The 26318-nt window shown below is 41.1% G+C and overlaps 1 protein-coding gene across 1 annotated transcript in view; it reads right to left on the reverse strand.

Moving 5' to 3' along the window:
- Window positions 1–19242: 19242 nt before the first annotated feature.
- ADCK2 (aarF domain containing kinase 2) overlaps window positions 19243–26318 on the reverse strand; it is a 95352-nt gene continuing 88276 nt past the window's right edge. The window contains exon 8 of the mRNA XM_082255071.1: window positions 19243–19398. Coding sequence (XP_082111197.1) covers window positions 19378–19398 — 21 coding nt within the window. The 3' untranslated portion in view covers window positions 19243–19377. The remainder of the gene's footprint in view (window positions 19399–26318) is intronic.

Here is a 26318-nt window from a genome sequence, read left to right on the forward strand (position 1 = left end):
TTGAACGGACAACCACCAGGGGACAGCAGACCCGAAGTAGGTGCAATCGCCAACTAAAAAGGGGAGGGAGAGGGTTGGATACAGACTAGCAATATCCTCTTTTCCCTATAACAGAATTAATTTCAAGTAGGAAATATATATGTTTGATAGTATGTATTGTGTCCGAAAACCAAGATAAAATGGAGAGAAACTATGTCCAGAAGAACTTACCTATTGGTTTTGGTCTTGATCTATTCAATCAGATTGTACAGTATATGTATACTAGATGCAGGTAGGTATCGTTAAAGGAGACAGGCGGTCGGTTATACCTGTAGTATAATGTAAAAAGGTACCAACATACATATCTCAATAGATGTAAATTACCATTTATATATAAAGAAGATATGTGAGGATATTAGAGATCAGATCATTCCGTGCATAAAAGAAAAATTAGTCATATCATCCATAAAGTGTGCAGATAGAGAGATAGTACTGCCTGGAAAAAGTGAATATATGGATATTTAATAGTTGAAAAGATAAAGTATATAAAAAGAAAAAAGGGGTTTAGATAATCAAGAAAGGGGAACTTACCCTGGGAAACAATATGGGGTTCGTATATGTTTAAATGTGGTTGTCAAAGATAAATACCCCAAAAAAAATGGTGTTGATCCAGTCAACAATGTGTGTATATGGGGTTAGAAAAAAACACTAGTGTAGGTGACAAATAGAGCTCATAGAGGTCCTTATGAGATCCTATAGAGCTTTTAAAGGATTCCAGGGTTTGCAGGAAGGTTATTCAGGGTCCATCTCACAGACATATGCTTCTGATATTGTCTGCAGAGAGCAAAGGGGCCATCTGCAAGTCAAGATTGATATGCAATAAACAAAGGGATATCCAAAGAATAAATATAACCCCCAATACAGATGAAAATGTCAAGGAGGGATAATGAGTTGAATGTGGCTTACCTTACTCAAAAGAATTAAAATAGCATTGATCGTGAAAAAGATTTTTCCAGGTTAGTTATCCCCTCCGCATGCCTGCCATGTTTAGCCTTTCCAAGTATCTCCGTTTAAATGCGGTAAAAAGTGGCGCCAAAACCGCCTCCCCCACGTCTCCCGCCCCCCACATCCACCCGCCAAATGTCCGGATTGGACAAGCGGGAGGATGTTCCTGTGCAGGGGCGTAACTACAGGGGTTGCAGAGGTTGCAATCGCTACCGGGCCCCATGCTCCAGGGGGCCCGGTAGCAAACCAGTGGGTGAACTTCTAGGATCTCAAAGGTCACACTTGCGACCGGGCCCTGGCATTTCACCACTGTGGGGAGGCCCCAAGATTGCAGGAAGGGGGCCCACTGCAGAACTTGTGAAAGGATCCTGATGCGGGACCATAATAAAAGGCCATGCAATGAGATTAAAGAGCCCCAGGATTAGTGGGAAGAGCCCCGGGCTTGAAGGGAAGGGCCCCGGCCAGGGGTCTGGGGGGCCCTTCATGGTTTCTTGCATCGGGGCCCTGAAGGTTCTAGTTACGCCTCTGTTCCTGTGTACGTCGCTAGCGTCACCTTCCGGTCCCAAAACCGGAAGTGACGGTAGGACTCCGTTTAAGTGTTTGCAAAGGTCGTAGTGTAGAGGATTTCCAAAGACCCGATACTCATATGTTATAGAAACAGGAACTAGATAGATAAGATCTCAAATATGGAAGAGAGCAGGACCAGGAAATGGGCGATCTTGGATCAGAATATATCAATCTTTACAGCATATAGATCAATTATCAGTAGTGAAAATAGCTATGTTTATTTTTTAAAAGCCTATCCATTTAAGGCCAATTATTTGTTCTATACCATCTGTACATTATTTTGGAATAAATTGGCATCTTGACAGTTTTACATATTATTGTATAAAAAAACGCCAAAAAAACATATTTTAGAGACAAATGAATTTGATATATATAGAGATATAACACTTAAAGATAATTGTTTGCATGTAATACATCTGATATTTATAACACTGATCATTTTGCATATATCTCAATTGGAGTACACGAACACAGGACAGAAGGTTTCCTGATAACCAGTCCCGTAAAAGAAAAAAAAAAAAAAGGGGGGGGGAGGGGGAAAGGAAAAGGGGACAGAAGTGGAGAAAAGGGTTAATTAAAATATACAGGAGCAACATGACTACTCAGAATTCCCAAATGGGGTATTCAAAAATAGTAAATTTCACCGTTCAGGTGGTGAGCCTCTCAAAGAAACCCAAATTTTTAGAGGGACAATGTCATTTTTCCAAGAAAGGTGCATAACTCAAGTGCTCATTAAGTCCCGGAGGAACACAAGCATTTGAACTAAAAATCCATTGGGATTCTCTCTGAAGAATTACATTGTCGAAGGGTCCACCCCTGGGGCCTGGGTGCACTCTTTCTAGGGCAAAGAAACAGAATTTTGGACGTTTATATCTATGTGCATATGCTATATGGCAGGCAATCGGACTTTCTAAATCACCACCCTTGGTATAGGTTACATGGTCTTTAATTCTCTCCCAGAAGTGTCGCCTTGTTTTGCCCACATAAAACGCTGGGCATTCACATTTCCATAAATATATGATTCCAATGGTCTCACATGTTACAAAATGTCTTGAAACAAAGATTTTGCCGTTAGGTAGAGTCTGTTGAGATTTTGTGGCAATATGTTTGCAGTAATTGCAAGAACGACGCGGAAAGGTACCATGAGGAAGTTTTACACATGGGTCCTTTTTATTTCTTTCATAGTGACTTGCTGTTACTAAGTCCTTAATGGACTTATTCCTCCTAAAGATTAAATTAGGTTTATTTTCTACAAAATTACCCAAAATTTTATCCTCTATTAATAGGTGCCAGTGTTTGGCCATTATTGACTTAAGTTGGTTCGATTGGGAGCAAAATCTTGTGATCGTCCTAGTTTTATTAGGAGTTGGAACGGGTTCCCCTTGAAATAGAAGGAGGTCCCTAGGGCTGTCTTTGGCCTTCTTATACGCTCTTTTAGTGCTTTTCCTACTGTATCCTCTATTTAGAAATCTAGCTTGTAGCTGTTCAGCTTCCAATTCAAAAGTCGAGTCGTGTGAGCAGTTTCACCTGATTCTACAGTATTGTCCTGTTGGTATGCCTTCTATGACATGCTTAGGATGACTACTACTTGCATGTAATAAAGAATTAGTGGCAGTGGGTTTTCTAAATAGTGTCGTTGCCAATATATTGTTAGGATCCCTGTAGATCTCTAAGTCCAAAAATGGAATTTTATTTTGGTCATATACATATGTAAAATGTAAGTTGAAAGTATTGTCGTTGAGAACATCGACAAAAGCTTTCAACTTGTCTAGGGGGCCCGACCATAGAACGAAAACATCGTCAATATATCTCTTCCATACCTCTGTGTTTGAGATATTGTGACAAAGGCTCTTGTGCAAAGAGTCACCGTTCCCACCCCCCCAGGTACAGGTTAGCGTAGGATGGGGCACATTTAGTGCCCATCGCTACTCCCTGTACCTGTAGCACCTTGTGTGCCGCTAGTTGTTGACGTGGCAACATTCGGTCCTAATTTCGGAGCTTTGGCTGTATGTAGAGTTTGAATATAATTTTTTGGTCCCAATAAAGGGTCTCTTTCCTCATCTTTCCTCTTATCAGGTCTACTTCTATTAGTTCTATCTTGGCCTATATCCTGACCTGTGTTCCAGAAGTTTGATGATGTAGAGGATGTGGCAGAAGAATCTGACCAATTACCATCCTCTCGATTATATGAATTTGGTGTTTTTGGTCTAATTTACCTATTGGAGTTTTTTTCCCATCTTTAGGCTCTTCCCGCTCTAAAGGCCTGTTGATCTCTGTTCATTTTTTTATCCTTCCTCTTAATAATTTCTCCGCTGTGTTTCTCAACAGCGTTTTTAATTTCTAAGTTTTTTTCTTTAAAGATGGGTTTAGTTTGGAATGCTGCCAATTGATTTACAATCTCTACAATCTCTTTGTCTAAAATTAAGGCTTCAGCTTCATAGTACTCTTTTAGAATTTTCATCATTTCAATGGAACATTTTGTCAGATTTTCCTCCCATTTACCCTTAATCTCCGATGATGAGATGAGTGAATGGTTGGAAAAATTTGAATCCTAAGACCAATAGGTATAATTTTTGACTCAATGTATTGTTGGAAGTATGTAGTATGCCAAAAAAAGTTTGTCTTATGAATAAGGAGTTGTTTTAGACGATTCATAATTTGTGAGATCTCAGAGTCCTCTTTGTTGGATCCTCTGATTTCCGTCTGAATTTGTAACATGTAGTTAGACCACATGTTACCAAGGTAATCGGTCATGATGCTCCTGAAGAAAAAAAAAAAAAAGGGGGGGAGGGAGGGAGGGGGAAGGAAAGAGAGAAACGAAGAAGGTTTCGAATAAGGGTATAAATGTAGCTAGTATACTGCTTGATATTGCTTTTATGTCTATAATTGGATCAGTACATCTATAAAAATATTTTATATGTAACAGTAGCACTTTTTAGTACATTGAACAATTTATGCATTGAATATCGCGTCTAGATAAATCCAGAGCCGACATGCAAATGAACAAAGAAGTTCAGTAATAATTCAACATACATTCACAGATTAGGATGTAAATATCGATGAAATATGGAAATACTTGGCCAATGTCTCCTCCAAAAAAAGACGGGAAATTAAATCCCAAAGGGCAGGTCCTGGTCCCAGGACTGAGCCTTGGGGGACCCCACTTACCACCTCAGACCAGTCTGAGTATGCGCTGTTTATTACCACCCTTTGAACACGCCCTTTTAGCCAGTTCCGTATCCAAGAGCAGACCCTGCGGTCGATGCCTGCAGACCTTATTTTATAAATTAAGTGCTTGTGGGGAACTGTATCAAACGCCTTAGCGAAATCCAGGTACACCACATCCACTGGTCTCCCCCTATCTAGCTCACAGCTCACCTCCTCATAGAATGTTAAGAGATTGGTTTGACAAGAATGCCCATTTGTAAACCGGTGCTGATTACTGCTGGTGATGTTGTAATTGTCTTTAGCAAACTCTACGATATAGTCCCTTATCATCCCCTCCAGAAGTTTACATATCATCGATGTCAGACTGACAGGCCTATAATTTCCCGGGACATGCCTCTGCCCTTTTTTGAATATCGGTACCACGTGAGCTTTCCTCCAATCCCCTGGTACATTTCCTGTCATAATACTTTCAGCAAAGATCAGGAACAGTGGTCTAGATATAATCTTACTAAGTGCTTTGAGTACTCTAGGATGTACGCCATCCGGGCCTGGTGATTTATTTGTGTTAATTTTATCCAGCCTTTCCCTGATTTCACCCTCTGTTAGCCATAGCGGCAAGTCCTGTGTATTACTACTAACCATATAGTCGTGGTCAGTGTACCCCTCCTTTTCCTGTGTAAAGACTGACGAGAAAAAAGCGTTTTCAGTGTCCTCTGTAACCATCCTCCCATCATCGTTAATTATGTGTGCAATAAGCTCTGCCCTAGTTTTTTTGCTGTTGATATATTTAAATAATTTCTTTGGGTTCTTTTTACTATCCTTCGCTATTTGTCTCTCAAAGTTGATTTTAGCCATTTTGATTTCGTATTTACTTTTCTTATTTGCCTCCTTGTATTGCTCGAAAGCTGGTACTGTGCCCTCTGATTTATATTTCTTGAAGGCCATTTTTTTCCCCTAATACGTTTTTTAACCACTTGCCGACCGCCGCACGACTATTTACTGCGGCGGTCAGCCCCTCACAGGCAGAGTGACGTAGGTCTATGTCGCTAGCCTGTGAGGGTCTAGGGAGCGAGCGCCCCCCGGAGGCGCGCTCCCGAGTGGTCACGGACCCCCCCCGCGCGTGTGACCGGCAGACCCGATGTCCGCCGGTCACTCGGCGATCGTCGGGGGAGAGGGAGAAAGTCAGGCAGCTAGTGTAAACAAGCCGCCTGTCATTCTCCCTGGTGTATGAATGATGATCATATGGTTCTACTATGTAGAACCGTTGATCACTGTTCATACATCTGAAGCCACAGCCAATCACAGTTAGAATCATGCCCCTAGGGACACACATAGCCCCTCCCTCTTAAAAAAAGTTAACCGCTTATCTGCCAGTGTAATTTTACAGTAACAGTGCATATATATATATATATAGCACTGATTACTGTAGAAATGTCACTGGTAACCCCAAAAGTGTCAAAAATGTCAGTCAAGGGTCCGATCTGTCTGCCGCAATGTCGCAGTACCGCAAAAAAAAAAATCGCAGATCGCCGCCATTATGCGTTAAAAAAAAAAACAACAAAAATAACAAAAATCTTTCCCTTTGTTAGTAAACGCGATAACTTTTGCGCAAACCAATCAAAATACGCTTTTTGCGATTTTTATTTTTTTTACCAAACATATGTAGCATAAAACAAATTGGCCGAAAATGTTAAAAAATTTTGATTTTTACATATTTTTTTTGGGGAATTTCATATAAAAAAATGGGAAAAATATTGTTATTTCTGCAAAATTTACGCTCTTTTTTTGTTTATAGCGCATGATCAAAAAATCGCACAGGTTATCAAATACCACCAAAAGAAAGCTCTGTTTGTGGGAAAAAAAGGACGTCAAATTCGTTTGGGTACAGCGTCGCACGACCACGCAATTGTCCGTTAAAGTCACGCAGTGCCGAATCGCAAAATACCCCCTGGTCTTTTAGCAGCCAAATCCTCCGGGGCTTAAGTGGTTAACAGTATGGTTTAGCCAGCCAGGTTTGGCTTTGGCTCTTCTAAATTTTTTTCCCATAGGAATGCACTGCAAGATGCATTTGTTTAATATTTTCCTAAAGCACTCCCATTTTGTCTTCGTATTTAATATTTTTAAATTACCAGATGATTTGAGTAGCATTGTACGTGCTATATTATTATTCTTAACATTGTGGAGTTCTTCGTTAGAGTTGCTCAGTATCACTTTTTGGTAGGGATTTAATTTTTACTGGGACAGATCCTGGTGCAGCAAGCAGTAAAATTGTGTGCGGTTACCTCCTTGTATTTCTTACTGCCAGTTTGCTGCAAAGCCATTTGCTTATAATCCTAAGCCATGAGTGCCACCTCATTCTGGTAGCCAGTCATTGCAAAGAAGGTAAGGGGCATGGTTCAGGTAAGAGTTTTTGTTCCAGGTGTATGGGAAGCTAACTATGTGCTTTTTGCCATTTAGTCCCCCCAGATTGGCATGTATCGCCTAAATTGGGCCTGTGCCACACATGCCTTGGCAGTCAAAGCCCTGTATGAATCCTGCCTTGTTCAAACAGCTAGGGAAAAAGATTATGACCTAACAGGTTGTCACACTCATTCAACATGTGGGCAGGACACTCTAGTCTAATGGAATTGTTTCCACTCGCTATGTGGCAAACAACCCTCTCCAGAATCCTTCAAAGAGAAGATATGGATGAACATGACTGTAAGAAAACTGCTTTGTTCCAGCAACCAAGGATAAAGATGACGATACCTAACAGGCTATCACAGTCATCAAACATATGGTCAATACACTCTAAAGGAGTTGTTTCTACTCACCCTGTGGAGAGACATGATCAATTAAATTAGCAAGTCTCCTACCTGGCCTGAATAAACTTTGGGCTGTCCATCCTGCTCCGCTGGGATGTGGTCCCTGTGTTCACCTGCTAAATGCATTGTCTATCAGGGAGCCCCTTTGCTGGTCTCTGGGGCGGCTTATGAGGTGTACATCACTCTCACTGGGGAAGCATAGCATACTGAGCTTCCTTGTGGATGAGGGTCTGCTGTGCTGCTTAATAGTCATTAAACAAGCTGAATGGTTTTTGCCTTCCTTCGATTTCTGCAGGAAAACAAATGCCAATCCCTAATAAGGACCAGCACCACAAGGGAATGTAGGGGACAGTGCCCATCTGCTTCCCAGGCACACAGCACTCAGATGATGAGGGCCAAAAGGTTGTCACATTTTATCAAGCACATAGTCAAGATACTCTAAAGGAGTTGTTCCACTCAACCTGTGCAAGGGTTATCTATTCTGGCAACAGCCGGTTTTCCTTCAAGAACCAGTCAGCTAGTCTCAGAGACTTCCCAGGTTAATCAACCCTCCTCAGACTGTTCCAGAAAAGGTGCAGATGAGCATGACTGTATGCATGAAGCCTGCCTTGTTCAGTCAGCGATTAAGATGGTGTTGAACACCATCACAATTCATTAGGCATGTGGCCAGTACACTCTAAATGAGCTGTCTGGACTAACCTTGTGCAAGTCATCTATTCTGGCAAGGTCCAGTTTTCCTTCCAAAACCAGTAACTGGTCTCAGAGCCTTCTCAGGTGAACCAAACTTCTTCAGACTCTTTGAAAGAAGAAGATAAGGATGACCTATGTCAAGTATTTTATCCCTTCTTAGTAAGGCTGGAGAGATGCTTTAGGATAGAAGAAAAGCAATGGGAATAGTGATTCCAAAGATGGATTAGCAATTTCCCTATGGTGACTGAATTAAAGCCCATTCTAGAAGAATGGAGCAAAAAGCATGTTTTCACAGCAGGTATCAAAAGTTTGCCCATATGAAGGGGAAGGTGTCCAGCTTGTAGTGTCAACTCTTTTGGCCGATGTGTCCCCTATGGGATTGGTCAGATACATGAGTTTACCAAGGATCATGTGTCCTTCAAGGAAGTACTCATTCATTGCATTGCTCATAGAAGATGAAGCTTAAATTGACAGCAAGGTTCTGTAATTGTAGATAGTCTTGCTTCCTGCCTCAAGATAAATGTCTGAGTCAGTGGAGACTGCGGTGCAAGAGTCAGTTTCTACTGGAGGTTAGCCTCTGCAGTCCTGGCTTCGAGTCCAGGAAAAAGTGGAAAGCCAACACATTGTCCGGAAGTCGGCAAAGGGCTCCATGCATGGATGCTTCTAGTATTTTGGCAATTGTATCACCCATACATGTCTTGGGGTGCTTGGCTGCTCCTCTTTTGAAATGGGTACAGGCTTGGTCTTTGATGCTTGTGCCCTCAGGGCAATCACTTAAGACCATATTTGAAAAGTCGTCCATCCTTCTCATCCCAGATTGTGCTACAAGAGTTCCTTGCTCTAGCGACAGGGGGATGATAATTCCAATCCCAGCAGATGAGGTTTTAGGACAGATGTTCGGCTGGTTTGGCGAATAAAGAACAGGGTCATCTGACCCGTACACAGTACTTCTGTATTTAGAAGCCCAATTTATCATGGTTCAAAGTATGCCTTTCTCTGCTATAGAGAACATACCAGTGGTAACATGCTGAATTGTCCTGGAGTTCCTTTCTTCACTGGTTAGCCCCTGCATTCCTGATGATTATCGGGACCATGGTCCCTCCTGTCCTTGTTTTGAGTATCTCAGTGGAGAAGGCACCCTTTCCAGAGGGGTTTTTCTTCAATAATAGGCATGCACCAAATTATTCATATCTCACAGAGACACAGTTCAAAATTTTCTCAGTTGCCAGAAAGTGGCACACAGTCCAGTTTTCCATCCAACTCCAGGGTGGCTCAAGTTAGTGGCCAGGATTTTGAGAGGCGAAAGTTTGTGGATTTAGGTTGCTCGTCGAAAGTGGTAGATATCCTCATGAGAGCACAGAAGAGCATAATGAGGAAGGTCTGGCTAAAATTCCAAGAATATGCTACGTCAGAGAGGTTTTCTCCAGGGAAGCCAGAGTTTGTCATATCCTCAGTTTTCTTTGAAGTAGACCTGAGTACAACCACCAGGGCCGGCCCTACCAGGAGTCCTGCTGGGTCCATTGGACCCAGGCGGAACTTTGAGAGGGGCAGCAAATTGAGGCCCAAGAGTTTTTTTCAGCAGTTTTGTGTGTCATCAGTTTGCGATGTGTTACGGGCAGAATTTCCCCATCTCATACTGCCGCCCGTAGTGCAAACTGATGAGTATAAGGCGGTAGAGCGTCTACTTCGGAGACTATCCCTAGCGTTGTTGTGATGTGGGCAATGACGTCAGACATCAGCGCACTCCATCTCATGCAGGGCAGGCTGGATCTTCTAGGGTGGCGGACACAGGAGTGAGAGGAGGACAGACAGTGGGTGTTTGGTGGACCGGTCCGGTGGTGAGGTATGGAAGAAGATAACAGTATATATAATATTTTCTAAACTTTACGTCAAATAAAGTTTTCACCCACAAAGCAGCCCCTAAAAAATTCTGCATATAGACAAGCTGCTGTTGCATGCAAATCTGACTTCCTGATACATTTTATTTTAGTTTTAATTACCATAATATAAAATAATGGATATGGGGGCCTTTTGGTGGGTGTGATTTTTTTTTTGGGGGGGGGGGGGGTGAGGTAGCATTTCATTCTTGGATCCAGGAAGCACAATGTCTTGGGCCAGCCCTGGCAACCACACTCAAAGGGCTTGTCTCTGCCATATCTGCCATTAGTGGGACTTTATTGGGCCTCTGATAGATTGATTCCTCAATCCTTTAAGGCATTCCAGAGCCCCCACATTTCTACATTGGAGCTCACAATAGTACTCCACTACCTGTCTGCTCCAAAAATCCACAATGGAGTTGTCGCTGGGAATTGTCATTAAAAACCGCTTTCCTGGTAGCCTCAGATACAACTGTTCATTTTGGCAAAATGGTTATCTCTTTAGCTGGAGGCCATAATTGACCCTATTTTGTTTCTGCATTATCCCTCCCTGGTTAGCTTGTTAATTCCCAGTGGTAGGCTGAGATGGAGCTGTCAGGAAAACAGAAAATTGAACATCAAATACTTACCGCAATTTTCCTTTCCTGACGTGCTCAATGTCAGCACAGACTCCCACCCAGGTGCGGAAATCTAACTACGTAACGCCGTTCTGGGGGAGGGAGTCAAATTTATAAGTTAGGACCTGCAGGTGGGGGTATGGGTGGGACATAACCAGTGTTAGGCTGACATGGAGCATGTCAGGAAAGGAAAAGTGTGGTAAGCATTTGATATTAAAATTTCTATTTTGAAGGAATTCAGCAGGTAGGTTGTTCCAAACATCTTGGAGAACTAACCACAGATCTTCTGTGGATCTAGGCTGCCTCAAATCCTTCTGTCTCTTCATGCAATCCCAGACAGACTAAATGTTGAGAAGACTCTTTGGGTCCCAAACCATCATTTCCTTGTTGGTCTTGCTAAGATAGTTCATAATGACATTGGCATTGTTGGGGTCGTTGTCCTGCTGCAGAATATGTTTGGGGCCAGTCACATGCCTCCCTGATGGTATGGCGAGAAGGATAAGTATCTGCCTGTATATCTCAGCATTGAGGACACCATTGATCCTGACCAAATCTCCAACTTGTTTTGTAGACATGCAGCCCCAAACTTGCAAGGAACCTCCACCATGCTTCCATGTTGTCTGCAGACATTCATTTTTGTACCGCTCTCTAACCCTTCAAGAACAAACTGCCTCCTGCTACAACCAAATATTTCATATTTTGACTCATCAGTCCAGAGAACCTGCTACCATTTTTTGTAACACATTTCCTATGTTTTCGTGCATAGGGCATGGAAACAAGGATAAGTGACTGAACTATGCACAAAAACTTTGGAACTGGGGTGCAGAAAAATGGCAGAACAAGGAGTCCTGGAAGTGATGGTTTGGCCCCCACAGAGCCCTGATCTCAACATCATCAAGCCTGGGATTACATGAAGAAAGACAGGGGATTAAAGGCATCCTACAGCCACAGAAGATCTGTGGTTAGTTCTCCATGATGTTTGGAACAACCTATCTGCCGAGTTTCTTCAAAACCTGTGTGCAAGTGTACCTGGAATAATTGATGCTGTTTTGAAGGCAAAGGGTGGTCACACCAAATATTGGTAATATTTGGATTCCTCTTCTGTTCATTTACTTTCCATTTTCTTAGTTGATAAAAATAAACTATTAACACTTCTACTTCTTAATTTACAGCATTTTTCACTTTTGCACAGTACTATACCATACTATTAAACTTTTTGAGGTGGGAATGAGGTACACATATTAGCAAAAGTATGTAGGCATAGGACACACCCCCTGCCACACCATGTTAAAGTTGAATTATACAAAACAAATTATTTTTACCACTACTATTCCTTTATATTGGCTTTTGAAATTTAGAAACTGGATGAAAAGTTTAGCACTGTAAAACACTTTTTGATAGATAAATAGTGCATTTTATTTACAGGTATATGCATCAGACCAAAATGAGGGACAAATGAGAAGGAAAGAGGGACAGAGGTACTTTGTTCCAAATCAGAGACAGTCCCTTTAAATCAGAGACAGTTGCTATACTGTACATCTTTGTATAAACATAAGTGAGCCTGCTTTTGGGTTTTACAGATGGGCCCCTAGGTTTTCACTTTGCCTCTCCAGAGTGAAAATTGTTCTTTTAAAGTGGTTATAAAGCCTTAAGGTTTTTTCACCCAAATGCATCAACCCTTCTGTCTCTTCATGCAATCCCACACAGACTAGATGTTGAGATCAGGACTCTGTAGGGACCAAAGCATCACTTCCTTGTTCTTCTTGCTTCCCTGGAGAAAACTTCTCTGACGTAGCATATTGTTGGAATTTTAGCCAGACTTTGTTCATTATGCACTCCTGTGCTCTCATGAGGGTATCTACCACTCTATATGCGTTAAGGTGAAAAACCTTCTGTGCTGCAGCTCCCCCTAAACCCCCCATTTAATTACCTGAGCCTGATATGATCCAGCGATGTGCATGAGCGCAGTGGCTTTAGCCGTTGTCTCCTTCCTCATTGGACAGATTGATAGCAGCGGGAGCTATTGGCTCCTGCTGCTGTCAATCAAAACCTGTGACATGGGAGTGGGGGCGGGGCTGAGTCCCCCTGTCTGTGTCAATGAATGCAGCAGCAGTACTCTGGAGCGGGACTCGGGAGCGAGCCTGCACAGGTGCCCCCAGGGAAAGCGACTTTCCCTCGGGGCACCTGATGGAGAGGAGGGGCCAGGAGCACCAGCGGGGCACCACAGAAGAAGAGGATCGAGGCTGCTCTGTGCAAAACGATTGCAAAGGACAGGTAAGTATAGGCATGTTTGTTATTTTATTTTTTTGAAAAACGAGGGTTTACAACCCGTTTGGGCTGGGTTCACACATATGCAGCCACTGCTTCAGTGTAGGAGTCCGGTGCAGTTCTGTCCATTTTTACTTGAAATCGCAGCTGAACCAGACCCATAATCGCACAGGACCCTTTTTCCAAACTGCGCTGCAGCCGCCCCGCACATGTCCAATCCCCATATATGTGAACTGAGCCTAAAAGAAAAGACACAAACCAGTTATTTTAAGATTGTTTTATTATACACACAGCAGATGTACCGAAGCAAGCAATGCTAGATCTGACACTGCCATTTACTGGTTAGCTTTGACTGTGGTCTCAACAGAATAGTTTTCCAAGACAAATGCAAATTAAAGCCGGAAACAAGAAGGAGGAGGAGGAGGAGTAGTAGAAATAAATATCTCTCAACATTTTAAAATCTAAAAATCATTTAATGGCGAAATGTGATTAGTTATGGATTGATGCCTGATTCTTTTCTTATACAGCGCGTTTCCTGTTAAAAAAGCCATTCTAAAGTTCTGTGGAACCGCAGAGTACCCACAGAGGTTGCTGGAAGTTCCTTGAGAAGTGAGCAGTGGCAAAATTTCCACCGATTGCATTTGTCATCAACCTCCAGTGTGCGGGATCACTAAAATGTTCACTGTCTGCTGTTCTTTTCTGGGTTTTATTTCCTTCATAATAATTTTAGGATTACCACTGAAAATAATTTTCAGAACAGAGTGGGGTGAGACCTGCCTTAGGACCCTTTCACACTGGTGCACCTAAAAATGCGATATGCATATATAACCCATTTTTAATTTGTTTTTAGTGAGCTTTCTAAAGAATATACAGCATGCACCTGTGAAACTTGGACATGTGACTCAAATGCACCTAAATGCACAGCTGGTGCATTTTTTTATGCATTTTCCATTCATTTCAATAGGGGGGTGTGTTTTTGGTGCAGTTTTTAAACATGCACCAAAATGCAGGACTTTTAAAAATGTACTACACCTGCTGCATATTGGTGTGAAGAGTTCCATAGGATTTAAAGGGATAGATTTTTCATATATTTTTGTTGTGCTTTTTAACCACCTTAATACTGGGCACTTTTATCCTCTTCCTGCCCAGGCCAGTTTTCAGCTTTCAGTACTGTCACGTTTTGAATGATAATTACTCATGCAACACTGTACCCATCTGAAATCTTTTAACATTTTTTTCACACAAGAGGAGCTTTCTTTTGGTGGTAATTAATCACCACTGGGTTTTTTATTTTTTGTGCTATAAATGAAAAAACTAAAAATTGTGAAAAATAATTAGTTTTTCTTAGTTTCTGTTATAAAACTTTGCAAATAAGTACATTTTTCTTCATAAATGTTAACCAAAATTGATACTGCTACATTTCTTTGGTAAAAATAGCCCAAATCAGTGTATATTATTTAGGCTGTATGAAAGGTATAGTGTCCACAAGCAATGGTGAAGGACTATGTATCTTATTTCTTGAGGCCCTAACATGCCAAGACAGTATAAATAGCTCCCAAATTACCCCTTTTTGAAAAGTAGACCATCCAAGTTATTTAGTAAGAGGCATGGCAAGTTTTTTGAAGTTGTAATTTTTTCCCACAATTGTTTTCACAAAACAAATTATTTTTAACAAGTTACCTTTTTACACACAGCATAGGCATACTTGCAACTACACCCCAAAACACATTCTGCGATACCACATGGGTGAAACTCTATCACAGCCTGACCCCATAAAGAGACCTAACATCCAAGGAGCTCCTTTAGGCATTATCCACTTGAAGACCAGGCCTTCTTTTGACACTTTTTGCTTACAAGTAAACATCAGTATTTTTGCTAGAAAATTACTTAGAATCCCAAACATTATATATTTTTGTAGCAGATGTCCTAGAGAACAAAATGGGGATTTTTGAAAATTTTTATGTCACACGGTATTTGCGCAGCGATTTTTTTCAAAAGCAATTTTACACACGAACGCATAAATATACTTTAATGAATTTCAATGCACACAGAGACAATATAATACACAAATTTTTGGTAAAATATTGTGTTGCACCGGGTAAATAGAGATCAAATATGTCATGCATTAAAATTGCGCAAGCTTGTGAAATGGCGCCAAACTTCGGTATTTAAACATCTCCATAGGCGATGCTTTATAAGCCTTTATTGGTTACCAGTTTAGACTTACACAGGAGGTCCCATGCTAGATTTATTGCTCTTGCTCTAACGTTTGCGGTGATACCTCACATGTGCGGTGCGATTGCGGTTTATGTATGTGTATGGGACCAATGTGTGCGTTTGCCTGCACGGGAGGGACAGGGGCACTTTATTAATTTTTTTTATTTAGTGGTGGGACACTGGTACACTGACAAATGTTTTTGTGCACTTGTACACTGGTATAGATGTTGATGGGACACTGGTATACTGTGACATATGTTTTGCGCACTGGGACACAGGTACAGCTGTTCATGGGGCATTTGGACACGGGCAGTGGTGCTTGGTGTACTGTGTGGGGATGGCTGCCTTCTGTGTGATCTCTGTGTAACTGAACATTAAAATCATCAGTTATACAGAGAGCTGTCACAGAGGCTGCAGAATCCCCCACTCCCCCTGCACTGAGATCTCACTGAGCTCAGCGCCCATGTCCCAATCTGTAATGGGCTGTATCTAAGGACACAACCATCACAGGATTGCGCCGCTGTGTGGCCTCCCGTTCTGAGGGACATACCACAACGCCCACTCGGAATGGGGAAGCTCCCACCCAGCCATTTATGTACATTGGCCAGGTAGAAGGTGGTATAACACCAAAAACACATCAAGAACTGATCAGTGTTAAAGGGCTCTTAATGTCAAGTCCAGTTTATATATATATATATATATATATATATATATATATATATATATAGTGTATTTTTTTTTTTAATATCTTCAACTTCCTGATCACACTTTAAAGTTTTGGCAGGGTTCCCTGAAACCTTAAAATTATTTTCAAGACTTCCTTCGAAGTGAAAAGCTGTGCTAGGGAGTGCAGGCCCATATGGATCATCTAGAAAGAGGTAGTGCTGGACTTTCTTATTACAAAGCTCAGCATACTTTACACCCTAAATAAAAAATTAAATGTGTTTTATCTAAGCATTGAAACGATTATGTAACAGATTAGTCGATACACATATTATAAACATTAAAATAATATTCAACAACCATGATCAAGAACAAGATGATTTTGGGAATTCAATATTTCCCTGTATTCTTCAGTTGCTGATTTGCCCCTACAAATAATATTTATCTATTGAAACAAAATGAGTGATGATCACTCAGGTAGTTGTGCTCAGCATCCGTCTTAGATCAAAATTAGTGGGGAATTTTATTTATAAATGAAATGTGTAAAAAACGCTTATGAGCTGCTTGTCCAAACAAGAAATGGTTGGAGAAATTATGCAAACAATAGTGGACAGCGCTCAAAAATTATTATAAAGTGATCCCCTTATAATGTAAAACATAAATATGAAAATATGTGTAAAACCACGTTAATAAATCAAAATAATAATAGTGCTAGTATTGATATATAAAGTGACTGTGCACAACATATTCATTAAAACACCAAATTGTGCTTATAAGTAATTGATTATAAGGTGACTGTGCACAACGTAAATGTAAACATTTAATTAATATGTGCAAAAAATATTTCTTTGTGCAAGAATAACAATTTGGATAGTAAGTCCAATATAGTGATTTAACAGTGCCAATATTTTGAAGTATTTCATAAAGTGCTGATTGTGCTCAATAGACAAATGTAGGCTCCAGTGAGGAATCTGATGTGGGAATATCCTTCACCATATGTGCAGCCCACTTACCAGATGACCCCTTGGGGTCTAGCGTAGGTAAGTGGGTTCCTGTGGATATTTTCAGAAATCCCTCTATCTGGTAAGGAACATCAGGGGTCCTCCTCTGGAATGGGGGGTATTCTTTAAGGTAGGTTCCGCTGTATCCCTCTGTAGAGAGTGTGGTGGGGGCTGTAAAAGGATTTTCCTATTTGATCGCTCATACAGATAGTTGATGGTGGGGGTCACAGCATGTAGATAGCAAAAGATGCGGGGAGGCTCATAGTGTAGTATTCAATGTAAATTTATTAGGAAATAGTAGTCACTTACATTTGAGATATCAAATGCCGGCTAGAGATGTAGAGACGCCGTTCCGGCTTCCGGTTTGCGCTCCAAGGATTGGGTGTGATGAAAGGATGAACCTAAGGACGCAACGCATTTTGTCGGCAATGCGTCTGACGTCATCAGGGATAATGTTTACATTCACGTTGTGCACAGTCACCTTATAATCAATTTTTTATAAGCACAATCTGGTGTTTTATTGAATACGTTGTGCACAGTCACTTTATCTATCAATACTAGCACTATTATTATTTTGATTTATTAACGTGGTTTTACACATATTTTCATATTTATGTCTTACATTACAAGGGGATCATTTTAGAATAGTTTTTGAGCGCTGTCCACTATTGTTTGCATAATATTTATCTATTGGCAGGAGTGTTCAGCTGCTCTTGTTCCTCACTCCAGAAAATGGCATCAGCTGACTCTCAGAAGGGCGATCAATGGAAAGAAAAGCAATAACGGATGTATTTGTTACCAGGAGAATAATAAAACTCAATAAAATAAATATTTTATTATATCTGAAATCTATGCTGGGGGTGGAGCTAATATTTACTGATCTGGCCAATGTCTGAGATAGGCTGGTGATCCTGACTCGCTATGATACTAAAATACATATTTCTTACATCTGATTCTCCTGGCCCTTTAGAATTCTCAACCAGTTTTCTACATACACATTATTCTCCTTTCTCTGGTACACCGATAACACAGCATGGAGGGGCTCTGTGAAGGTGGCGGTAAAGGTGTGGAGGTGTCTGATTGGCTCAGAGAGATCATAAAAGGACAGCTGTCCAGCTTCATAATCCAGAGAGATCCTGACTCGGGTACTGAAATCATTAGGAGGTAACTGGATCTCTTTACTGTCATGTAGTACTGCTAATGTATTCTTTTTCCAACGCAAGCACCAAGACTTATTGTTTTCACCAATATCTGACTGATCACCTTCTCTCTCTATTCTCCCTCCACCCTGCTGTTTTACTGCAATCAGTGTCCCAGTAATACCGTCCTGATGTAAAACTGCTGCTGCTTAATACATTATAAAAACGCTGAAATCTCTCTGGTGTTTCTGGGCAAATCTTCTTAATTTCTGACCAGGATGCGGTTTTCCTGTCATTTGATATATGAAGATAATTATGAGCTGTGTTTATATCTAGTAATAGGTCTGCAGGTTTTGGTATATAGACATCTATCTTCACACCTCCTACAATATGAAATAATATGTGTAATGTTTGTAAGATCAAACCCATTTCTAGATGACCTCCGTCACAGATCTGCTTGTCATGTCTCTCGCTGTCCTCATTATCTCCTTCCATAGCTTCTCCTATATCTGAATCCTGTAAGACAGTCAGTGGATCAGTCATGTTACACAGCTCCTCAATATGATGGATCTTACTGGACAGTTCATCTTTCTTTATTTCCAGCTGCTGGATCATATCAGAGATGGACAGTGAAAGCTTCTCTTCCTCTCTGGACATTTCACTCAGGACCTTCTTCTCCAGGTCTTCCAGCTTTCTCCTGAGGTCAGTGAGCAAGGCGCTAAATCTCTCTGCTTCACCGGCTGCTTTTTCTTGTACTTTTTTCCTGCGTTCCTGTAGATTCCGGACTCTTCTCTCAGTCTCCTCTCTCTTGGTGATCAGCTCCTGCAGAACATTTCTCAGTTTCTTCTTTTTCTTCTCAGAGGCCTCATCCAGTATCTCCACCTGATGTCCCCGATGTTCTCCAGCCAAGCTGCAGGACACACAGACACAGGCAGAGTCCTCAATGCAATAATACTTCAAGAGCTCCCCATGGATGGAGCATTTCCAGTTCCCCAGGGAGGTGGAGGGTTCAGTTAGGATATGTTCTGGTGCCTTGCTGTGGACTTTCAGGTGTTTATCACACAGAGAAGCTTCACACATCAGACAGGATTTAACAGCCGGTATAGGAGAGTCCACACAGTAAGTACAGAAGATTCCGGTCTCATTCTGAGTTGGCTGAGTAAAGAGGAAACTCTCCACAATGTTACACAGAGTTACGTTCCTTATCAGTACAGGCCTCTCCACAGACTCTGCTCGGCATTCAGGACAGGAATAAACTCCAGATCCCTCCTGTGTATCCAATACCTGATCAATACATCCCCGGCAGAAGTTGTGTCCACATCTCAGTGTTACAGGATCTGTATAAATGTTCAGACAGACAGAACAATCCAGCAGCTCCTTTCTCACATCTGCAGACGCCATGACTGAGAACAGAGCAAAGAAATGAAAGTGAAAGTCTGACAGAAACCAGGAAGATGACAGAATGACTAAGCTTAGCAATATCATATTTAAAAATCACAAAGACACATTTAAATGGCAAAAGGTTAAGCCCTTGTTCACACTAGTTAAACTTCTGATGCAACTTGCAACACAGAGAGTCGCATAGCAATTGAAATCACATTATGTTCAATGGTGGTAGTTCCAATCAGTGCGACTCAAGATGCTGGAACTTTGAAAAAGGTTTCCACACTACTTTTGTGCACTCCCTGTATGACTTGGCCCCATAGACTTCTATATTTTTTCACAAAAGTCGCATCAGCATTACATAAGAAGCGACTTTGAAGGATGAGTGTTTTTTTTTTTACCTGCACCTCTCCTCCCTGATCATCCTTGCGGTCTAACAACACACATTCCCACTCAAATTTATTTGCGTGTTTTACATGTGTAAGCACACATCACGCATAAAGAGGCCTATTCACCTTAATAGGCTACCCCAGGTGTGACAAACACACCAAAGTAGCTCAGGAACCTTTTTGATCATGGAGTGTCGTGCATTTGTAGCACAATTTGTCACACGTCTGCTAACTTTATTTGGGCTGTCATTAACAATTGGCCTGTATTCACATCTGCGCATTTCTGAATGCTCGGCAACCCGCACAGAAAACGTGTACTTTATGGCATGTTTTGGAAACACATGGTAAACACGTATCACACTTCTGTTGCCATTTAGGCTGAGTTTGCATCTACACATTTCTTAACGCAATGCAATCTGCACAAAAAACACATGGCAAACGGACATCGCGTTGCCATTTAGGATGTGTTCGCATCTGTGCATTTTCAAAACGCGCGGAAAAGCGCGTGTTTTCTATACAGGTTGCCACAACACAAGTGTGACAGGTGTTTTCCATGCATTTCAGAAACACCTGGCAAAGCGCATTTTCTGTGCAGGTTGCCATGAGTTCAGAAACACGCAGATGCAAATGCAGTCTAAATGGCAACACAAGCACAACGTGTTTGCTGCACATTTTTAAACACGCAGCCTCATGTACAGAAAACGCACACATTTTGTCGCGCATCTTAGAAACACGCATCACACTTAGAGCCATGACCCACACAGAAAACTTGTGCTCTGCCTCACGTTTCAGAAATGCGCATCATGGTTGCGCTGTCTTTTAGACAAAATTTGTATCCAAGGATGCGGTGACTTGCACAGAAAGTGAGTGCTTTGCTGCACACTTCGGAAATGTGCGTCACGATTGAATTGCATTTAGGCTGCATTTGTAACTGAATATTTTCGAACACCTGGTGACCCCGACAAAATACCCATGCGTTTCGTAAATGTGCATCGCGCTTACATTGCTATTTAGGCTGTGTTCGCATTTTCGAACACGCGGCAACCCGCACAAAGAACATGCACTTTGCTGCACATTTCAGAAACATGCGGCAAAAACATTAATGCGTGTGTTTCTGAATGCGTGGCATCCTGCACAAAATATGCAAGCTTTGCAGCGCCTCATGCTTGTTTTTCTATTTATGCTGCATTTGTATCTGTGCATTTTTGAACATGCAGCACCCTACACAGGATATTTTAGAAATGCATTTAGGCTGCATTCACATCTGTGCTTTTTCAAACTTGCAGAAACCAGAACAGGAGACTGTACCCCTAAAAACACAACTCAATGGAAACACCTTGCTTGCCTCGTGGTAGGTATGCCCCTGCCCTGCAACAATGAGCCAAGCATTTGGCATGGTATCCCTATTAAAAGCCCACACCTCCTGAATGCCTTACAGCCCCAGCTTAACAGCTGTCTGAAAGTCTATTGTTAAACTAACCCTAAGGCCTCTTTCACACGGGCTTTCCGATCCAGTCCCTGTCAGTTTTTCAGGTGGACCTGATCGGATCCTCCATGCATCCCTATGAACAGGGGTCGAGTCCTGGGAAAATAAGTGTGGGAACTCACCCAAGATTACCACCCCCAACCTCAAAAAAAAAAAATCAGATCAGATGACAGGTGCGTGTCAGCATATGCAGAGCAGACACGGACACAGCCTATTTAAACACGGCGGGAGGCGGGCCTCCGGAGGAGAGGCGTCGATTGATCATCCGGGAAACGGAGAGAAGACCTGCCTGCTTATGTAAACAAAGCAGGCGGATCTTCTGTGAGACAGGTAGGGACATATGAGCAGTTTCAGCTAAGCTGAAACTGCAAACTCTGTGCCTGTGACAAACCCCTCCCCCCCACAGTCAGTAAGCATACAGGCATACATTAACCCCTTTGATCACCCACAGGGTTAACCCCTTCCCTGCCAGTGTTATTATTACAGTAACAGTGCATATTTTTAGCACTGATTACTTTAGTAATGTCACTGGTCCCCAAAAATGTCAATCAGGGGTCCGATCTGTCCGCCGCACTGTCGCAGTCCCGCTAGAAACAATAAAAATTACATAAATATTTCCTGTACTTAGTAGATGCGATAACTTTCGCGCAAACCAATCAAAATACGCTTATTGCGATTTTTTTTTTTTTTTTTTTTTACCAAAAATATGTAGCAGAAAAAAATTGGCCTAAAATGTTAAAAAAAATTAGATTTTTACATTTTTTTGGGGAATTATATATAGCAGAATGTGAAAAATATTGTTTTTTTTCACAATTGTTGCTCTTTTTTTTATAGTGAAAAAAAAAAAAAAAAAAATCGCACAGGTAAACAAATACCACCAAAAGAAAGCTCTATTTGTGGGAAAAAGACGTAAAGCGTCACACGACCGCACAATTGTCCGTTAAAGTAACGCTGTGCCGAATCACAAAATAGAGCCTGGTCAGGAAGGGGGTGAAACCTTTCGGGGCTGAAGTGGTTAATACCATGCACCTTCATTTATTAGGTGTAATGAACTCTGTTGTGTTTTAAGATATATTCTAATTTATGCCACTCTTCTCGTTCAATACTTTTATTGAGTTTTATAAAACAGCCATAAAGCAAGTTACAAAACAAAATTGGAAGTAGAAATACTGTTATTGTTATAGAAGTATTATAAATGTTATACTGTATAGTGAAGTTTGTACAAAAGGAAGGAACAAAAGAAAAAAGGTAGAATTATTAATATGATATTCTGAGATATTAAGATTTTGAGAAGGTATTCAGAACATGGCTGTGGGGGAAAAAAAAAAAAAAAGGAAAAGGAAGAAGTCAGCAGGGTGTGGGTAGGGTAAAGTGGGTAAAGGAGAGGGCATTGAGAATAGAATTTGTACGACAAAAGTTAATACAAAGTAAATAAAATATAAGTCTTAACTACCAAGCATTCAGAACCTGTTCCTCAAAACCCGGTGATAGGCCATGTTTAATCCAAGGGTCCCAAATGCTTATGAAAGTACTAAATTTATCGCAATCCATGGCTTCCATTTTTGCATGTAGTAATGCATTATTCATCCTATGTTTAACTTCTACAAGATTCAAAGTGGTAGTCTTCCAAGCTTTGGCTATGGTTTGTTTAGCGGCATTAAGAAGCTGAAGGAATAATTTGAATTGTTTTCGTGTCAGGCATGCAGGTTTTAAATTTAAAATGGCAATCACCGGATCTGGAGTAATATCTATTTCAAACATTTTAGATGCTAGAGAGAATATTTCTTTCCAAAAAACTGTAGCAATTGAGCAATTTCACCATATATGAACATGTGTACCTATTTCCGTACAACCTCTAAAACAAAAGGTCGGATAGTTTGGTGTGAACTTTGCAATTCTAGCTGGTACCAAGTACCATCGTGAAAGAACCTTGTATGATGATTCAATTGCGATAATATTTGAAGAAGAAGATTTCGTTACAGACCAGATTTCAGACCATTCTGATTGGTTAAGTGTACGGCCAAGGTCTGTTTCCCATTTCCTGACATAGTTTGGTATATCTACGTCTGGATTGTTAAGCAATTGAGAATATAGGCTAGAAATTAGACCTCTGGAGTGTGGATTGTTGATACAGATACGCTCAAATTGAGAGAGCTGATTCAGAATGGTACCATTTGTTAAAAATGGGGTATAGAAATTTTTAATTTGGAGATATCGAAAAAGTTCTGAATGTGGTAAATGTGATTCACAAAGTTCAGGAAAACTTAAGATAGAAGAGCTAGAGACCAGATTAAATAGCCTTGACAGGCCTGACCTAGACCATGCCCGAAATGAATTTGGGAATTCCCAAGCCGGATAAAAGGCTGGATTTCTCAGAAAAGATTGTAGTGGATTGTGTGTAGACTGTAAATTATAATTAGTCTTTAGTCTATCCCATAAGGAGAGAGAATGCTTGGTAATTGGATTAGTAATATGTTTTCGATCTGATGGTTGTAACCATAAGAGATTGGAAATTGAGATGGGGTCACATTCGATAGATTCTATCGTAACCCATAAGGGAATTTCAGTAGTGGCATGATACTTAGTTAATTGTGCCAATTGCGTAGCTTTGTAATACGTGGCAAAATTGGGGAGACCCAGTCCACCCCTTGTATTGGGGAGAGTCAATGTGGATTCGGGCAATCTAGGTTTGATTGAACCCCAGATGAATTTAATTATTTTACGTTGTAAGATTCGAAGAAAATGTGCAGGTATATAAATTGGCAGGACCCTAAATAAATATAAAAAGTTTGGTAGAATAACCATTTTGATTGCATTTATCTTCCCAAACCACGACCATGGAAGTGATGTCCATTTCGTCAGTAGTTCAGTAACTTTTTTCAATAATGGAGTAAAGTTGGCTGCATAAAGATCAAAATGGTTGGGAGTAAATTTTATACCCAAATATGGAATGTTCTTCAAAGAACATGAAAATGGTAACGCATTCTGTGCTAAATTTAACTCAGATTCACTCAATGAGATATTAGGGGCCGTGGATTTTTGAAAAATGTATATTTAGTCCTGAAATAGCAGCAAATTTATTAAGGGTAGCAATGAGATTAGGGGCGGATATATGGGGAGATGATAGAAAAAGAAGAATGTCATCTGCAAATAAACACAACTTATGATGTTGACCACCTAGTTCTATACCAGAAATTGAGGGATTACTTCTAATACTGTGTGCTAGAGGTTCTATGAGAAGGGCAAATAAGAGAGGGGAGAGAGGGCACCCCTGATGCGTGCCTCTCTCTATGTTAAACAAGTCGATTAATAGCCTGCGTATTGAATATATGCTTTAGGTTTGTTATAAAGCGCAGAGATCCATTTTAAAAAATTTGGGCCAAAACCCCATTTACTAAAAGTATATTGCATATATGGCCAGGATATGGTATCAAAGGCTTTTTTAATGTCTAGTGATAGGAAGCACAAGGGGATGCGGCGTGTTTTAGCTATATGAGATAACAGAGTTGCACGTCTGATGTTGTCAGTAGCTTGGCGAATAGGTATGAAACCTACTTGATCCCTATGAATGAGTTGTCCTATGAAGTTATTTAGTCTGGAAGCTATAATTTTGGCTAAAATTTTAATATATAAATTTAATAAGGAAATGGGTCGATAGTTCGACCAAATCGTGTCATCAGTTTGAGGCTTCGGGAGCATACAGATAACTGTTAAAGTTTCCTGTTTAAAGGATTGGCCATTAAGAAGTGTATTGAAAGCATTAGCTAGGATAGGCGAAAGGGAATCGGAAAAAACCCGGTAGTATAATGCCGAAAAACCATCAGGGCCTGGTCTTTTATTTAATTTTAGTGATTTTATAACTTGGGACACTTCCTCTGGTGTTATTGATTTTTCCATAAATTCCATCTGAGACTGAGAAAGAGTCCGTAGTGATAGTTGAGCAAAAAATTCATTTGCCGCAGAAAAATTCAAATTGTTTTCAGATGAATATAGAGTAGCTAGGTGTGTTTTAAATTTTTTAAGAATTTTTATAGGGTTGCTGGAAAATGTATCTCTCGAGATTTTAAGACATATGGGTTTAAATGGTTTATGGAGTGACGCGAGTATGCGGGCCATGGGTGAATCTGGTTTATTTGCTTTAATGTAAAAATTGTGACGCGATCTCCGAAGTGACTTATCTGCAGATTCTGTAAAAAACAGATCAAATTCAAGCCTAGCTTTATCAAGATTGGTTTTATTAGAAGAAGTAGGATTATTTTGATATACTGTGTAGCATGTTTGATATACTGTGTAGCATGTATTAAAGTTTGTTTCTAATTTCTGGCTAAGTGTTTTACGTTCACGTCTAAAGAGTGCAGCCTGTCTCAAACAAATACCACGAATAACTGGTTTGTGTGCCTCCCATAAAGTAAGGGGAGACACATCTGGCGTTGAATTCTGTAATAGATATTCAGAGAGAGCATTTTTAATATCCAGACAGTGAGATGTATTTTTTAACCACTTCCATACCGAGTCATGTAATATGACGTCGGCAAAGTGGTTGTCTAGATCCGGGCCGCCGTCATATGACGTCGGCCCGTTCTAGCTGCTACTGCGCGCCCCCGGCGGCGCGCAGCGGCGCGATCAGGGATGAGGCTCGTCCCTCGGACATAGCCCATCCCTGATCAAGGTAAACAGCCAATAGAAATTGGCTGTTTACCACGTGATCGGCTGTGTCAATCACAGCCGATCACATGAGCGGCTCCAGCACGAGCCGCTCGTTCTCTCTGCAATGCGCGCCCCCGGGGGCGCGCAGAGCAGCGATCGGGGACGAGGCTCGTCCCTCGGACAGAGTCGATCCCCGATCTAGGTAAAGAGCCAATGAAATTGGCTCTTTACCACGTGACCGGCTGTGTCCAATCACAGCCGGTCACAAATGTCAACAGAGAACACGGTAACTAGCTGTCACCGTGTTCTCCTCCTCACACACTGATCCTGTGTGAGGAGGAGATTGTGGTAACAGCTAGTTACCAACTACAGTGCACCCTAAACACACTGATTGCCCCCCCCCCAATAAAGAGCACCT

The sequence above is a fragment of the Pelophylax lessonae genome (genome assembly GCF_965119305.1).
Source record: "Pelophylax lessonae genome assembly, chromosome: 4".
Taxonomy (NCBI): domain Eukaryota; kingdom Metazoa; phylum Chordata; class Amphibia; order Anura; family Ranidae; genus Pelophylax; species Pelophylax lessonae.